The sequence below is a fragment of the Phyllobates terribilis genome, unplaced genomic scaffold (genome assembly GCF_046119375.1).
Source record: "Phyllobates terribilis strain yellow unplaced genomic scaffold, ASM4611937v1 Scaffold_3__8_contigs__length_932513732, whole genome shotgun sequence".
NCBI classification, from domain to species: Eukaryota; Metazoa; Chordata; class Amphibia; order Anura; family Dendrobatidae; genus Phyllobates; species Phyllobates terribilis.
In genome coordinates this window covers 266229634-266243213 of record NW_027362763.1, presented here as the reverse complement: position 1 = coordinate 266243213, position 13580 = coordinate 266229634, and the positions used below count along the sequence as shown (strand labels likewise).

The 13580-nt window shown below is 44.4% G+C and overlaps 1 protein-coding gene across 1 annotated transcript in view; it reads right to left on the bottom strand.

Annotated features, from left to right (window-relative positions):
- Nucleotides 1-11401, bottom strand: part of GFM1 (G elongation factor mitochondrial 1) — a 30750-nt gene extending 19349 nt beyond the window's left edge. Inside the window, exons 1-12 of the mRNA XM_073674792.1 lie at nucleotides 11228-11401; nucleotides 10917-11069; nucleotides 9130-9262; nucleotides 7944-8148; nucleotides 7738-7854; nucleotides 7511-7661; nucleotides 7275-7429; nucleotides 6557-6641; nucleotides 2815-2952; nucleotides 2448-2549; nucleotides 1841-1897; nucleotides 31-168 (exon numbers count right to left, since the gene is read on the bottom strand). Coding sequence (XP_073530893.1) covers nucleotides 31-168; nucleotides 1841-1897; nucleotides 2448-2549; nucleotides 2815-2952; nucleotides 6557-6641; nucleotides 7275-7429; nucleotides 7511-7661; nucleotides 7738-7854; nucleotides 7944-8148; nucleotides 9130-9262; nucleotides 10917-11069; nucleotides 11228-11302 — 1509 coding nt within the window. The 5' untranslated portion in view covers nucleotides 11303-11401. The remainder of the gene's footprint in view (nucleotides 1-30; nucleotides 169-1840; nucleotides 1898-2447; nucleotides 2550-2814; nucleotides 2953-6556; nucleotides 6642-7274; nucleotides 7430-7510; nucleotides 7662-7737; nucleotides 7855-7943; nucleotides 8149-9129; nucleotides 9263-10916; nucleotides 11070-11227) is intronic.
- Between the last annotated feature and the right edge of the window lie 2179 nt (nucleotides 11402-13580).

The following is a 13580-nucleotide window of genomic DNA, read 5'->3' as shown; positions in this document are numbered from 1 at the left end:
ATGCTGATGCTATACTCTGCCATCTAGTACCTGAGCATAAATCTCCAGGTGCAGTTCTCCCATCCCAGATACAATGGTCTCTTTGCTCTCCATCTCATAGTGAACTCTGAAGGTTGGGTCTTCTCTGGTAAATCGATTTATACCTTTAGAAAACTTGTCAATATCATTCTGGTAGGAAAGAAGTACAGTTAATATATAGAATGTTTTCCTGATACAAGTGAGAAAAGGGAAAAGAGCAAGGGAAAAAAGAAATGGTAGAGGCCCATGTTCTAGATCAACCAAGACTGACAATGTTTAAAAGTGTGGACCTTTTACCAGTTTGGGAAGGATAAACTAGCCACATCATGGAATAGTGGCTGCAGAGCTGAATAAAATCCCACCCAAAAAAGAAAAATTGAGCACTAAACTCAATATAAAACTAATTTTATTATAATCATAATTAGTCCTAGGAGCCGGTATATTTGTAACACAAACAAGTTTACATTAATGGGGGGTTAAATACATATCAGACCACACTGGTACCATATAGTCACCCCCATATCCTACCTCACAAACGGACTAAGAAACTATCCAAGACTAAATAAAGTTCTTATCTCTACATTGATTCACAGTCCATACAACTTCCACTCTCTTGTCTGCAGACAGCCCAGTGTGTACTTTCCCCCTATGTGCACCTTTACACAGTACAAATTCTGCGAAGTGCCACTCATGGAAAACATGGATGCTTCCCCCTTCAGAATGCTGTCAGAAGTAGCAAGACACTAAGTTTTGTACTCTCTTTTGAAAAAGCTACCGCGAAGCGCATGTACTTGTGGGGGCGTGTACTTTTTCCCTGCATGAATCAGACCAATCATAAGCAGGCAGCAACACACATGGGAAAGAAGAACACGCCCCCGCAATTGCTACCAGCAGATTTTCCTAGGGTGGAAAACCTCTGATAAATCCCTCTTCAACTTAACAAAACTTTACAAGCCAATATCTCTGCAGAGAGGAGAAATTTTGCTCATCTCCATGATGTGGCCAGTTTAACATGCTCACACTGGTCCTCTAACAGCTTATTCACCAAAATTAAGATTGGCTCCAAAGCACAGAAGTGTGAATCTTCCAATTATAGTTTTTCTCTGTTTGACCCAGTCCTGATTTTGGCTTACAATTACTAATATATAATAATGATGTGTGCACAAGGCCCAACAAGAAGACAGACATCCCAACTTGTAACTTAGGAGGCATTCTATAGATCAGACTTGTTGGCCTTATAACTTGCACATAATTGCTAAAAATAAATAATCATGACATCAATAATACTATTAGAGAATTGCCGTTTCACCAGCACTAAAAAAAAGTACCATAAAATGTTGATGTTTACAATTAAAGGGAAACTGAGAAAACGCTTTTTACCTGTAGTTATAATATAAGGCCAGGTAAAAATCTGCCAGAGAATAGCGTTAGAACGCTGCTGGCCGCCTTACTGAAATGGAGGTTACCAGGAGAAAATAAACTTATTTCCACCCAAGAGCAGTCGTTTTTAATAATTGGGGTGTGTGTGCAGGGGTTACAGTCACCGCTGAAAGCGCCGCTCACTATACTGTGAGAGGCGGCTATAAGTGCGCCACAGCATTTTGATTGACAGTCCGGAGTGCAGCGCATCAGTGCAAAGCGAGCAGTCAAAGTGCGGGGGCGTCCACGCACACCACCATGACTGAAAGGTGACGGCTCCCGGGAGAAAATAACTCACTTGCAGATTAACCAGATATCTAAAGGTAAATAATGTTTTCTGCTATGACAGGTTCCCTTTAAATAAAGGCCAAAAAACCCACATATGACATAAATGGCATCCTACCTTGTTATCAGGCTTTATTGCTACAGAAATGACGGGATCCGGCACATGGATGGATTCCTGTAATCACAAGTGATACAAAACATTAACTATTAAGCCTACGCAAATACATCCTTTAACCCTTTCCTGACATACAACATACTATTAAACCATACGGCAGGTCCCCTACTTTGATGCATGCAGACATATGCGTTACTCAACCATAATCTGCCTCCTGTCTCTGGCAGCTCACTCATGTATCAGTGACCTATCCGTCTGACAGGAGGCAGGCAGCGGGTAGGCAATAGGGAGATATTATAAACCATCAGAACATGTACTGCTTGAAAAAAACATGCACAAGGGCATGCAATGGAGACAGCAAGCTCATGTGCATGACGATCAGGCATTTCAGCCATTGTCAGTACAAGTGATCATGATCTCATAGGAAAATTATTGGGTGTTGTAAGAAAACAGTCTCATCCCATACACAATTTTGCTCTCTATGGCATCGGGTCCAAACAGAAACATGTATATCTATACATAAAATGCATCATGACAATTTGCATTTTGTTCCTGAATATAACATATATAACATGATAATATTTAGTACTCCTATAGGAGAGCAGCTTACCATTGACAGATTGTCATTAGATTTGCTAGTAAAGGTGTCCCCACTAGCACAGTCAATGCCGAACAAGGCACAGATGTCTCCAGCATAACCTACTTCTACATCCTAAAAAAGGCAAAAAAAGAGAAAAATTATACAGTAAGCCAAATATCTGGGATTATAGAAATAGCACAATGTACTATTGTTAGTATATCCTGAAGTTGCAGAAGTACAAGAGATTTGCGGTATAATGGAAGGGAACATCGTGACACTAGTTTCTCCTTCACAAGACCACTTATAAATAGCATGTGTACTCACAAGTAAAGGGGAAAACACCAAATTGGGACAAATCAAAACTGCAACAAATAATGTTTGCAGAATAAAATGTTACCTCCATTGAGTCTGCATGGAGGCGCACCAGCCTCTGCACGCGCACTCTCTTGCCGGTCCTTGTGTTGTAGATGTAGTCGCTTTTCTTCAGCATTCCCTGGTACACTCGGATATATGTGAGCTGACCGAAACGCCCAGCCTGCGGCAGATATGGGGGTGACAGGTAAGGCACTGCCAGATTCAACTGAAACCTGCTATTAATCCTCTTGCTGCTAAACTCAATATGATCAGGACCTTTACAACTACATCCATCCTGCAAGCCTCCATACATGATCCTTTCTGCACAGTAATGAATGAACAGTATAGTCTCTGAACTAAACAGCAAAAGAACAAAAACCTCACGTCCTGGGCTTAATGCCGGCACCCATCAGTCCTAAACTGAGGCTTACTTCCAACCACATATAGGGAGAAAAAAAAATTCTCCAAGAAAAACGACCATACTCAAGACTTTCTAATCTTCAAGATGTCAATTAAGTTGCAATTTAATCTCTTAAAAGGGACAATTCCTGCGTAATCACTATAGAGCCCCATAATAAATAAAGATCTATGCTCTCCCTATCCAGCTATGTCAGCGTTGCTATTCCCAGGGGGTCTCTTCTGACATCGGCTGCAGCTCATCAATATCCCTTCAGAGCAGACATCCACTCTGATGAAATAGTGAAGGCTGCAGCCGATCAGCAGCCACTAGTTGGCTGCGGCAGTCATGTGAAACAACATCACATGACTCACCCAGCAATAGAGGCGACTGTAGATCATTTTTATTTTATATGAAGCAAGGGCTTCCAGTAGTTGACAAGTGTTTTATAATGGTGAAATAGGTGTAACTTTAATCTTCTACTTGTAAAATCAACAATGTTTTTTTTTTAAAGGGAATCTGTCAGCAGGTTTTTGCTATGTAATCAGAGGACAGCATGAGGTCTGGGTTAAAACACAGAATTCAGCGATGTGTCACTTATCAGGCTGTGTGCTGTATAATTACTGTGAAGGTTTTATCACTAGAACATTATCATTGCTGTGACTAGCTGGCCACGTGAGCCCTGGTCCGATCACTCTCCCTCCTGTGATAGGCAGCCTATGGATTTGTAAACAGAGAGCCTGGTGGGGGCGGGGTTAGCCTTCTCAGCTCTGCTTCATTCTAAGGCTATGTGCCCACGTAGCAGATTTGATGCAGAGCATTTTTGCCTCTCACTGGCAGAAAAACACGCATGCAGATTTACATGCGTTTTTTCTGCCAGAGAGAAGCGTTTTTACATGCGTTTTCGCGTGCGTTTTTTCAAGCAGTTTTCCAAGCGATTTTGAGCATCACTTGGAAAAGTGCTTGACAAGTTGGTCACACAATATAAATCCATGCAACCGGCATGGATTTATAATGTGTGAACAACTGTTGCTTTAAATGCAGCATCTATAGTAAAAAAAAAAGAGAATTAAAACGTTAAAAATAAAAAAAAACCTGTATACTCACCTCTCCGGTCTCCTCCAGTCTGCTCCCGCGGCGTCCACTATCTTCGGCGTCCCGAGGTGTACTGTCAAGACCTGCGGTGACGTCATTTAGTCAGCTGATGGTCACGCGACCATCACCTGACCGCAGACGTCAGCGGTCGCGTGACCATCAGGTGACTAAATGACGTCACAGCAGGTCCTGACAGTACACCTCGGGACGCCAAGGAGAGAGGACGAGGCCGGGAGCAGACCGGGGGCCGCCGAAGAGGTGAGTATACAGGTTTTGTTTATTTTTTCTTTGTTATTTATTTTTTTCACCACGTGGTAGCCGGGATGAAAAGGAGTTGTAGTCTCCTCTTCATCCCGGGTACCACACGCACTGCGATTACGCTGCAAATTTGCGGCCATTGAATTTAATTGAAACGCAGCAAATCCACATATACCTGCGGGTTTTCTGCGTTTCAATATTCCTCAATTTGCAGCGGAATCGCGGTAGAAATGGTCATGCTGCGTTTTGCAACGCAATGCGAATTTGGCGCGCAAATTAGCGCATCATGTGTACAGCAGATCCGAATTCACATTGCTTTGCATGGCAGACTGTTTTACAAGCGTTTTCGCGGCATTTTCGCAGCCGTAAAAACGCTACATGGGCACATGGCCTAAACCTAAAAACTCTGCTTGTGTGAGAACGGCTCCACCCAGTAAACTAAGTGATACATCATTGGATTCAGCTGCTCTTTACCTACATTATGCTGCTATCAGATCAAGGACCAAAAACCTGCTGACAGATTCCCTTTAAAGTGCAAGGTCCAAAACAGAACTTCAGCTGCCAAATATTTACATAGAATAACTCAAAAGGCCCCGTCACACTTAGCGACGCTACAGCGATCCCGACAATGATACGACCTGTCAGGGATCGTTGCTGCGTCGCTATGTGGTCGCTGGTGAGCTGTCAAACAGGCAGGCTCACCAGCGATCAGGGGAGCAGCCTGCTGAAGCAGGAGCAGGCTGGTAACCATGATAAACAGTGGGTTACTAGGGGCACACGTGCACCTAGTAACCCGCTGTTTATCATGGTTATGAGCCTGCTACGGTGAGCGGGAGGTTACTGCTCACCGTAGCAGAGTGGTAACCATGATAAACAGCGGGTTACTAAGTGCGCGTGTGCCCCTAGTAACCCGCTGTTTATCATGGTTACCAGCCTGATCGCTGGTCCCACTGGTCACACACAGCAATGTGTGCTGACCAGCGGGAGGGCAAAGACCAAAAAATGGTCCAGGACACTTTGCAGCGATCAGTGACCTCACAGCAGGGGCCTGATCGCTGCAAAGTGTCACACATAGCGACATCGCTGGTGAGGTCACTGTAGCGTCACCAAAACCGTGAGTCAGCAGCGATCTCGCTAGCGATCTCGCTATGTGAGACGGGGGCTATAGGCCATGGTCCCACTATCAGTATTTGGTCAGTATTTTTTCTCTGGAGTGGGAGCCAAAACCAGGAGTGGGTGATAAACGCAGAATTGGTGACTTGTTTCTAGTATACTTTTTCTCTGATTGTTCCTCACCTGGTTTTGGCTCCCACTCCTGAGAAAAAATACTGACCGAATACTGATAGTGGGGCCGTGGCCTTATGCTAATAATAGTATTCAACATAGGAGCCTTCTGTATCCGTGAACTGTTATAATGGATACAATGGAGAGTATTTATTAATATTGTTTAATGCTTACACGGTGTAAAATTAGACTAGATGGCCTTAAATTGTAGTTCATGCAGTTTGATAAATTTGGCGCACCTTTAGGCTGTCTGGTGTACACCATATTTTGGTTGAAAGTCTGTGGCTGAAATGTGATCCAACACTTTGGCACATTTTCACATCATGAACCAAACCCTTTCAGCTAAAACGTACCCATTTTCAACAAAATTATGCCTTTGTCAAACAAGGCATAGAAAGTGTCTAATATAGGTCCCCATCTACAATTGGCTCGTCACTGTCGCTGACAGATGGGCACACAATCTCTATTTTATAAGTATAGTCTATACAACGGTAATGCAGGTCAAATGTTCTATATTCAATTCTCACATATACCTTGGCACACAGCAGCTTGCTCCTGTTCACATTTGACTTATTTTTCTAGGAGGAGCTGGTTACTTTTTTTTTTTTTTATTAAAAGACAAATCTGTCGCAAATCATAAAATACTTTTTTGGCGTTAACTGCACCAGAATTGTAGTGCATTTAGCTTAATAGATCACCCCAATGAATTTTACAAGCACAGATTTCAATCACTTCATTACTTGGCACCTACTTCCAGTTTAAATGCAAGTCCAACAAATGGATGGGAGTCATCCCGCATTGGGCTCATCAAAATCCTAGTGGGCTCTTCTGAATTCCTAAAATATATACATGTCATTAGTTGTCATTGATTGAGGTTTAGGTCATCAAAACAAGTGTGTATAACATCAGCTGCATCACAGCTGAGCATCCGAGCCCCTGATCATTCTCTCCCTATGAGAGGTCTTGTAACAGCATAAAATGCCTATGAAGAATGGAACGTTTGTATCATAACATATTAATAAAGAGAAATCAAGCAATAAATATCCATCAAAGTCAGATAAGTATTATTCAATAGATGATCATGGTTCAGGTCCAGGTACACAAAAAGCCACAGTCTGCCTGAATAATATGCAAAGCAGGCGAATGACTTCAGCCCCTTAAGGAGACTGACGTTTTTGTGACTTCATTTCTTCATTTTTTAATGTTAAAATGAAAGGTAACATATTATATGCTGAAAAACAGGAACATAGTATACTGGAAAATAATAAAAAAAAATTCCAAATGGGGTGAGATGGTGGGAAAAAAATGCAATGCCACCATTATAATAGGATTCTTTGGATCAATAAGATTCTATTGATATCAATCAATTAATTTTAGTGGTTATGAAATATATATAATACACACAATGTTTGCAGACAGGACAGCAGGTTCAGTATGGTAGGTTTGCATTAAGCTGAGCCAGGACTTACTCTACATTCAGAATTGCATAGTTGGGAACTTCAGATGGGTTGGGAAGATACTCCAGGACAGCATCTAGAAGTGGTTGGACACCCTTGTTCTTCAGGGCGCTCCCTACTAGTACAGGGGTGAATATCCTCTTCAGAGTGGCCCTGCGGATAGCCAGCTAAAGAAGACAGGGCGAGTTCTCATAAGCAAAGAGCCAAGTGACAGCACATGGACACTGCACACAGTTAGTGTAGTTTACCTTCAGATCAGTAACAGATGGGATCTTCTCCTCCAGAAACATCTCACCTAAGATGTCATCTGAATTGGCCACACTTTCTATCAGCTCCTGCCGTCTGTCTGCGGCTTCTGCTAGGTACTCGGCTGGGATATCGTCATAGCGGATCTGCTGCCTGAAATGACACTCGGTGCGTTGTAAAACCACAGATGACACACAGCAGTAACCCCCAAGAGTCCAGATCTACATACCCAAACTGCCCATCAAAATAAATGGCACGCTCATCCACGAGGTCTATGATTCCTTTGAAATTTCCCTCAAGTCCAATCGGAAGCTGGAGAAACGCTGCATTGTGGTTTAATTTAGACCTGGTATAAAAAGCAAAAAAACATTTACCTGACAGAGGACCACACCAAGAGCGATCTCATAAATCACTTGTATGGTAGCCGGTGCCCACCTCAGCTGCTGCACCGCCCGGTCGGGATGAGAGCCCAATCTGTCACACTTGTTGATGAAGGTTAGGAAAGGGACATTGTATCTCTTCATCTGCCGGTTCACTGTCATGGTCTGACACTGGACTCCCCCAACCGCGCACAGGACAAGGATGGCGCCATCCAGCACCCGCAGTGCTCTTTCTACTTCAATAGTAAAGTCCACATGTCCTGCAGATTGAATGTATGGAGAATAAATTTCAGCAGAGAAAGGCCACTATGGTCACTAGTGGTGAAGAACCCCAAACTTTCAGTAACTGAAAAAGGACAACTGTGGCCAGAGGCAAATTTGTTATGTTCTGCTGAGGCTCTAACGCCCAATCCCAGCCCATGAATGCCTAATCCCGACCATTTTTGAGCATTATTTCTTGACGTGACATGGCCATTTCCTGACTGTGGCTCATGACCCTGCCTAGCGGCAGTTGAGCCTGGATCACATGACCACAACCGCCTCTCAGGACAATTCAGTGGATACCGCGCTCTGCTGTTCAGGCCCTCGGTGAAGTGTTCACACTGCAGTTCATTGCGAGAAGCCCAAGTGACCGCGAGAACCCAAGCACAGAAGACAGAAGGACGTAAGTGATGCTGGGCGAGATCCACGCGACCTGGGACAGTTAGGAGTTATGGCAGCGCAGGGTCAGCTCAGCTGTACTAGTCCAAATGGCAAAAACATATATAGGGGAAAACGCAGAGTAGCTGCCCAGGGCAACCAATCAGGTCCCTGCCTACATTTGTGAAAGGAGCTATGAAGAAAAAAAAAAAGTAAAATCTGTTTAGTTGCCACGGGCAACTTCTCTAGCTACTTTTGCTTGCCGTTAGAAATCTTAACATGGCTGGCTGTTACTGGACGCGCTTACAGATTTGGATATAGTATGTGGCTCAGATGCTCCTATAGTCCGTACATACTGATCATCTTCTTTTACCATTATCACTGAGACCCTCTATGTCTTCACAAGATGGATAATACGGGTTAAACTCATCCCAAAATATCTCCCTGGGCCACACTGGCTTAGACTGAATGCTCCGCAGACAGTGGGCTTACTGGTAATAAGGGAAATATAACCTGTACCACACTGTGCACCATGCATGTGCAGAAGCATAGAGATCTAGGTGATTACCCACAGCATGCGACATTTAGAGACTATACTGTACCTGGCGTGTCAATTATGTTGATATTCATGTTTTTCCACATGGTGTAGGTAGCAGCAGACTGAATGGTAATGCCTCGCTGCCGCTCTAACTCCATTGAATCCATAACAGCGCCAACGCCATCTTTACCTTTCACCTGGAGAAAAGTAATCCAGACAAGATGGTGAATGACCCGGGGAATCGATATCCAGAGTCACAAAGCCTTGTACTATATAGACCCCATTCACATTACTGATTCATGTACATGTTCTATCCATTTTTTCATGGTTAGACTGTGTACCCATTACATTATAAATGTTCATTCAAAAGCCTTCTGTCAGAACTGCTTGCATGTTTTGGGCACTGTCCACAGTCCCGTAGTTGATTTGTGTGATGCATTGTGGATTATTTTTAGTGAAGTAATAAATGGGTCCTTATGCAGGACGTATTGGATTCTTTTGTCATTCTGACCCGTCATCTCAGCTTAAAGTGCAGGAAATTCCAGCTTTGGATTGAGGAGAGTCAAAGCAAAAACTTGTATTCTTCTCCAATATCCTGTTATACAGCAGGGGTGCACAACTTTTTTTTGATACAAGGGCCACAATGTCAGACCAAACCAACCCCAATGGCTGCAATGTTACTACTGATATGAGATATTTTTGACATATACTAGGTGCTAGTTCCATTTCTGTGCTCCCACCTATCAGGAAGGTAGAGGTCCCCTACTCAATGGTTAGCAGAGCAGAACTGAGAAGATCATGCATTCAGCTCTCCCCATTGTAGTATATGTCAGATGCTGGCACAGCCCAGACCAGCTATGTAACCCCGCACCTACCACTGAGCAGCAGCTAGCTCACAATGCAGTGTGCACCAGAAGCTGCCTGTCAGGGGTGTGGTGGGTTACACAGTTTAACTCTTAGCTCTGCTACATCTACATCACATAAAACAGGTATTCTATTATAAGTACAGCAAGCAGCCCAGTAAGTGACACAACCCTGGAATCAGGCTCACTTGCCCTATGCTATGGTACTATCACATTATATAGAAAAAACATGCTGACAGATTCCCTTTATCACCTATGCACAGGAGATAATTTGTTGATCAGTGACTGTCCCACTGCTGGGACATGCACCGATAAGATTTTGGAATTATTAACCCGGATAAAATTGGGCTGGTAAGTCAGAAGTCCGACTGCCGATCTAGTCACACTATGGGACTGGGCACAGTGCTCAATAGCCACATAGGGAATGCATAGAGCAGCGGTCGGCCATGTGCATTGCGGCTCAATTCTAACAGAGATAAGAGTGTATGTTCTGCCGATCAGTGTGAGTCCCAACGATCAACAAGTTATCACCTATCACGTGGATATGACAACTTGCTTCAGCTGAACAATCCATTGGTCCCTTGTGTTTTCCGCATGATGACTCATGTTACCAGAAAACACAGCATAGTATTCTGTATCCTGTCCAGCACTTCTACAAAATTTGCAGCAGAACTGGCTGTACATCTCATATGGTAGCCCGCGGGCTCGGCTGCCAGTTCTGATACTCCCATACACGAGTACATGCTCGGCCGCTTGTTCTGTATGGGCAGAGTGAAGTCACCGCTAAGACACCTATGGGGGAGACACATCAACGGGAGAACAAGAGGATGGGGAGATCCAATATGGCTGATCCTTCTCCCCAACATCATGTCCCGGGAGAGCCGGAGACCCCTCACACTGGATGGTGGCACGTCCCACCACCTGCACTGTGTATCTTGGGGGTCTCAGGCATGTGACAGCCTGAATCAGGGCTCCGGCCGCCTCTCACCTCGTGCATCTGCGCTATCCGCCCGGTGTAGTACAGAATACGCTCCGTCACTGTGGTTTTGCCAGAATCAATGTGGGCAGAGATCCCGATGTTGCGGATCCTTTCATTGGGGACGATGGCAGACGAGCAATGCCGGCAAATGGTCAGAGGCCGCTGCAACACAAAGAACAGGTCAGAGGTCAAAATAACAAGTGCCACACATGACCTGCCACAAGCCCCAGCATGACCGGAGCCACAGTATGCTGAGACTTGTAGTTCTACAAACCGCCAGTGCCCCACAGACATACAGCCAATACCAGCTTCTCGTTTACCTGACACCCAGCAGTCACCGCGGCGTGACGAGGTAACCAGGGGCCGATCACAGCCGCTGCTCGCAGGAGACCCATAGCTGCCAGGCTCCCTGTGAAAGTCACGCTGATCTCTGCGCAGAGGAAGAGAACCACTTCCGGGAGTCTCCGATGCCGGCAAAGGTCAAATAGCGACAACTGCCGGCAGGTGGAACGCACACACCACTATCCCGGAAGTAACAGCATACAGCGTGTTACCAACTCCGCGACAACTTCCGGCAGGTGGAACGCACACACCACTATCCCGGACATAACAGTATACAGTGTGTTACCCAAGTCTAAGGCTAAATCCTCCTGCTGCCCCCAGTGCTCTATGGTTTAATGGTGGCCAGTATCTTCTGCGTGCTATCTGCTGCACATGGAGAGGTTGAACCAGAAATGACCTTGGTGTGGTCCCCGGGAACATGGCAGTGACGAGGGTCTCGTGCTCTTTGCCTGTCACTTGGTTGGAAGCGAGCGCCCCCTGGCGAGGAGGCTGCAGAAGACCAGAGCAGCTCGGTACCTGCGGTGTGTGGGACGCTCTGGCGAGCTGCTCTCGGCAGTTCAGTGGACCTCATCTTCGTCGCTATTTCTTTGCACATATTTTGCTGACTTACCCCCAGTGGTGGAATGTTAGTGTGTTCTGGTTATGGAACCTTCCTTGAAATGATAGATACCGGAGCTCTTTGTAGGACTGTACTGGGTTTCCCCTTATCCCCTGCTACCCTAGGAGGTACTCCGCGCAGTAGAGCACCACCATGTCCTACCAGTGCCCATCGTCCTCATTGTGGAACGTCTCGTGTTGTCATTAATTTTCCAATTGGCAATAAAAAATAATCTAAAACCAATCAAATTCTAGAATTGTTCTTGTCCTTACTGTTATGTGGTCCCAGGTGTGAGCACTGGACTGGTATAATCAGTGACGGAGCTTGGGCTGCCAGCACCCAGGACATGACCCCCCCCCACCTTAGTAATAACACCCATTGAAAACTCACTTTAGATAGTATTAATGCCCCATTGGTTCCCCCTTAAAACTGATTGGACGCCGGGGTCACACAACCGCACAGGAGCCCCGGGAATGCGAGTGCCGACACCGCTGGAATGGAGCCGGCACAGGAGGTGAGTATAAGTGTTTTATCAGGGCCAAGCATTCAGATTGAGAAGGGGTTCTCCTAAGTAGTGGACAACCCCTTTAAGATGCGTCCACTTTCATAGCATTTTTTGTTTGTGTCAAAGGAATTGTTGTCAACAATTACTGAAAACTGTTTCATCAGTGAGAATATGGAAATTAATTTTGTCATTTGAAATGACAGCCGGTGACGAAAATAAATATATTGCAGAAGTCACATGACCTGACATTCCGCCCTGTTCAGATATTGGATAACAATCCACAGAGTCCGCCGTAATCCATAATTTGGAGGTCCCACAACGATCCCCGACTCTGCTACATCCGGAGGCTGTGATGACCGGGGACATCAGTAACATTACCGCTCACTGCGGCACATATTGTTCTTCATGATAGTGGTAACATTTTTTCGATATGAGATTTTTGAAAATATCGGAAATTTGGCTGCAATTTTCAAACTTTTAATTGTTATACCTTTTAAGCCAGATAGTTATATCACACAAAATAGTTTTAAAAAAGAACATTTCCCACATGTCTGCTTTACATCTGCATCATCTTTGAAAGATAATTTTTTTTTTGTTAGGAAGTTAGAAGGGTTAAAAGTTTTTCAGCAACTTCTCATTTTTCCAACAAACTTACAAATTCATTTTTTTCGGGACCTCATCAAATTTGAAGTGACTTTGAGGGACTTATATGACAGAAAATACCCAGAAGTGACAACATTCTAATAACTGCACCCCTTGAAATGCTCAAAACCATATTCAAGAAGTTTATTAACCCTTTAGGTGCATCACAGGAATTAAAACAATATGTAAGGAAAAAGTTAACATTTTACTTTTTTTTGACAAAAATGTTACTTAACCCAATCTTTTTATTTTCACAAGGGTAACAGGAGAAAATGGACCACAAAATTTGTTGTGCAATTTCTCCTGAGTAACCCGATACCTCATATGTTGGGGAAAACTACTGTTTGGGTGCACGGCAGGGCTCGGAAAGGAAGGAGTACCTCTTGACTTTTTGAATGCAAAACTGTCTGGAATTGATAGCAGACGCCGTGTCGCATTTGGAGAACCCCTGATGTGCCTAAACAGTTGAACACCCCTCCCCCCCACAAGTGACCCCATTTTGGAAACTAGACCCCTCAAGGAATTTATCTAGTGTGGTAGATCGGCTCACTTGGTTGCACATAGAGATAGACACAGCAACACTGTG